Below are 4,504 nucleotides of genomic sequence, written 5' to 3'. Positions count from 1 at the left end.
TCAAACTGACAATAGCATTCCTCACAAGAGCATTGAAGCTTGTTCAAGTTTACAAGCATTAAGAAATTTAGCAAATAGTTTGCTCAAGTTTACAAGCAGCACAGACCATTCATAGGCACCAGTTCACAGTTCACAGCATCTAGTGCACATGTCACAGGCCATTGTAGGCAGCAGTTCACAGTTCACAGCCATCTATAAATTCACAGGCCATTACATAACCAGAACAAGTTCACAAAAGGTTTCACATTCACCAAAAGGGTCATTGTCCATCATCACAACCAAGAGGGTCACTGTCCACCATCACAGATTAAGTCCTTCAGGCTTCTGACGACCTTTGGTGGAGGAGCAGCAGCATCTCTCTTCTGCTTCTTCTTCAAGGGAGTTTTTTTCTTCGTAGGAGTTTTCTTCTTCTTTGTTGCCTTCTTTTTCTTCCCATTTGATGGTCCAGCTTCTTTTTCAAGGGTGCAATCTGTCCTCTTCCTGTACATGTTTTATCCACTAATTAACAGGCATAAACAATTAACAGTCCTAGATAATTAACAGCCTCAAATAATTAACAGCACTAGATAATTGAACTGAAATTCAAGGTAAAGCTAACCTTTTCTTTGTTGTAGCAGTTTTGCCATCCTCTCCAACCATTTCAAGTTTGCAGGTCTTGGCGAAGTGTCCAAAACCTCCACATCTGCTGCATCTCACTTTCTTTTTGTCTGGATTTTTTTCTAGGCACCCTCTTTGTCTTTGAACCTTAGGCCTACCTGCTGCTCTTCCCAGCAGAGGTGGGTGAACCTTGAACCCAAGATCAATTTCTGGCCACTGCGATCTGTCTGGCATTGGTTCAACTCTATCCTCATAGGTAGCTTTGAACCTAGCAACAGAGTAATATTCATGCACAAAATCATCTATGCGCATACCTCTGTTGGATAGTATCCATGCCAAGGCATGCTTGCATGGCTTGCCAGTTACCTGCCATTCCCTGCATGAACACTTGTTATTTTTAAGATCTACTGTGTGCCTTCTCTGGTTGTTCCAGTCATCCAACAGTGTCACCTCTGCAAAGTCATCATCACTAACTTTAACCTTCACAACTTTGAGGTTCTTACTTATAAGGTTCAAGTCCTTCATGACTCCAGGTAGGATTCCTTCTGCCCATTTCTGTGCAATCTTCTTTCTTATGTACCTTTTCTCCATTATCAACTCTCTTATCATGTCAACTAACTCATGGAGATGAAGTCCTTTTAAGTCCTTGATCTGAGCATTGAAGGACTCAGAGACATTATTAGTTAAATAATCACATTTACTATCCTCAGAGAAGCCACTTTTGTACCATATCCTAGGATGATACTCTTGAAGGTAGTCAATTGCAGCTGGAGCAAACTGAAAGATTTTCTTCATATGCCACTTGAACATGCCTTCTGTGTAGCTCCTTGCAGCAGGGTACAGGTGGTCAGTGAAAACATCCCCTGAGTAGTGTTTCATGAAGTTGTTGTACATGTGCCTAGTACACTCCCTGTTTTCAGCTTGTGGGAAAACAGCCCCCACAGCTTTCTCTAATCCTTTACAAGCATCTGAACATAACACAAGTCCTGGAGGGTCTCCTATGGCACTGTGCAAATTCTCTAGGAACCACTTCCAGTTGTCCTCAGTCTCTGAGTGAAACACACCAAATGCAATATGATATAACCAGTTGTGCCCATCTACACCTGTTGCAGAAGCCAACTGTCCAGTATACTTTCCATTCAGAAAAGAAGCATCTACTCCTACAAAGGGTCTACAACCTGCTAGGAATCCATCAATGCAAGGCTTCAAAGCAACAAAAATCCTCTTTGTTGGGTTTTTCTTAATCCAATCTCCAAGCCTATCTGCACACCAGCCCTGACTAGCCATCCTTCCTACTGTTAGCTTGGTGGTAGCACACTCGTGGTCTGCAGGCAACACTTTGATCTATACAACAGGGAATAAAAAAATTAATTAACTAAATAAAATATCCAAAGAAATGGTAACAGAGAGAATGATACATCACAAATCTGAAAACAAATGTACCTGTATAGTTTTCTTATCAAAAATGGTGGAAGCATGTATACGCCAAGGGCACCTCTCAGCAGCACACTTAGCTATGAACCTTGACTTGTCAGATTTGTAACCAGCAGCAGCAAACTCAAACCCAGTCTTCACAGCATAATGTCGAATTGCTTTCCTGAATGAAGTGATATCAGGAAACAACGCTCCCTTCACAATCTTTGGGTTCTCAGGGTCATGCAAGACATTGATCTCTAGAGGATCAGCATCATCCACCTCTGCCTCAACATTTACAAAGTCAAATGATGGATCAACAGTAGCATTAGTGTTAGCATTGTCAAACGATGGATCAACATGTGGCTGTGGAAACTCAGTTTGGTGTGTAGGTTCTTCATCATACATGGCCTCATCATCAATTCCCACATATTCTTCTTTGTTATCAAAAATATCTGGTTCTCTATCTGGTTCTAACTCAGAAGCTGCCTTTGGATTCTTAGGAGCAGCATGCGGCTCATTTGTTGGCTCAGTACCACCACTAGTATGTTGTGTAAGAAGGTTAACATCATGAGTGCCTAATTCTGCGACATCATCAGGAGGAACCATACAGAGAGGCTCCAGTGCATCAAACTCATGCTCCACACAGATTGAACTATCAAATACACCTACTACAACCTGGCAAGTCATCTCCTCCTTATGCATTTCAAACAAATCAACCATCTGTATCTCATCAACTAGTCTGGCATCCTCATTCAATCTTTTGTCAAAGAACCAAACTGTAGGCGTCTAGTTATTGCACAGATTCAATTCAGTTGCCAGATGTTTCAACAGCAAGTCTAGTGTCAGTGACCCATACTCCACATCCAACTTAAACACTCGGCCTTTTGTGTATGATTTCCTACCACTCAAGTCTTTTGAAGCAAAAGCTTCAACTTTGACCTCTAGCGCAAACATCCCATCCCTAACAAGCAGTAAATCCATCCCCAGTCGAAGTGTATACATGCACAGTTCATCAACAATACAAGGAAATTAAACGCCTAATCGCCAACTTTGATGAGCAAACGGAGAAGAAAGGCGAAGATTGGGTACCTGCTACCGCGTTCCTCCATCGTCGCCGCAGCAGTGGATGCGCACAGAGGCGCGGAGCCTACGCTTCCCGCCATCACGGTGCCTCCAACATCGCCGGTGGCCGCCAGGTTAGGGTTCGACGTTGACTCCAGTGGGTGGAAGAGGCTCCGGCGGTGGCTGGTTTCTAGGGTTAGGGTTCCTGAGGAGGGGGACGGAGATGGAGAAGAAAGCTCAAGGGGAACGTAGATGACCGGGGGTAACGAAGAGGAGCCGCTGCGGCTTCAAAGACTTAGGGAGGAGGGGCATCGGTGTCCATACGCATTGCGTATGCATCCGACGGCCTGACAATGGGCCCTAGCTGATCGGATACGTAGATGAGGGCAACGAACAGGGGTATCGAGAATTGTAATGGCAATCTTCCAATAAGACGAATTGTAATGGCAATCTTCAAACCTTGGAAAATTGCGATGGCAAGAATCCAAAAAGCCCTTCTATCTATGTATATATGTTAGGTTTAATTAGATTTAGTAATTAATTCTATCTAGAGATTCTATATGTATACATATATATGTACTTAATTATTTCTATGTGTATATATACATGTACTTAATTATTTCCATGTGTTGAGAGAGAGAGAAAATTGTATCTAGAGAGACATTCTATGTGTTATCACATGCATATCTAGAGATATATACATATGCACTTATTCTATGTGTTGAGAGAGAGAGAGAGAGAGAAAATTGTATCATTCTATGTGTATATATATACATGTACTTATTTCCATGTTTTTGGATCGAAAGTGTTTTTTATTCGATTCCAAAGCCTATACCTTATTATTGTTTATCCTTATGAAATATTATGTGTTATTATATTTAATTGTATTTAGTAATTCTATATGTGTTATCACATGTACTTATGTTATGTGCCATAGTAATTCTATCTATGTGTTATCTTGAAGATACAAATGGCTGCTCCGGATGATAACTTGAATGATGACATAATGGCGAATATTATCAACACCGGCACCAATGTGGATGTAGATGACATGAGTCAGTACTTTGCTGATTATGAGGATATCCTGAATATGCCGGTGGTTGAAGATCAACAAATTATCGCGCAAGAAAATACTGGCGAGGTATATTCGATTATCTATCATCTCTTATAGATGCATGCGTACGTATATTTGTTGTTAATCATTGTGTTTCTACTCATGTAGCCGGTCTCTGGATCTACATCAACCACCGGCAAGAGTAGGAAAGTCCGAGGGCCAAAAAAGCCATTAGAGGGCCGTTTCATAATATCAGAATTCGACACCGACACCGGCAAACCATTGGGACCACATGCTCAGACATATGTCAATCAATGTGGGTTCATTATAAGGGATAGGATCCCAGTTAGTGCTCGTGAATGGAAGCAGAAGATA

At 41.7% G+C, this 4,504-nt stretch overlaps 1 protein-coding gene across 1 annotated transcript; it reads right to left on the bottom strand.

Annotated features, from left to right (window-relative positions):
• Positions 1 to 287: 287 nt before the first annotated feature.
• Positions 288 to 2,733, bottom strand: LOC136479578 (uncharacterized). The gene is made up of 3 exons (XM_066477400.1): positions 2,041 to 2,733; positions 599 to 1,941; positions 288 to 480 (listed from the first exon to the last, which is right to left on the bottom strand). Exons 1-3 carry the CDS (start codon positions 2,731 to 2,733, stop codon positions 288 to 290), a joined length of 2,229 nt encoding a protein of 742 aa, XP_066333497.1.
• Positions 2,734 to 4,504: the final 1,771 nt, after the last annotated feature.

Source organism: Miscanthus floridulus, chromosome 9 (assembly GCF_019320115.1).
Source record: "Miscanthus floridulus cultivar M001 chromosome 9, ASM1932011v1, whole genome shotgun sequence".
Classification (NCBI taxonomy): domain Eukaryota; kingdom Viridiplantae; phylum Streptophyta; class Magnoliopsida; order Poales; family Poaceae; genus Miscanthus; species Miscanthus floridulus.
The sequence above is the reverse complement of the archived record's forward strand: the minus strand, read 5'-3'. Positions and strand labels throughout refer to the sequence as shown.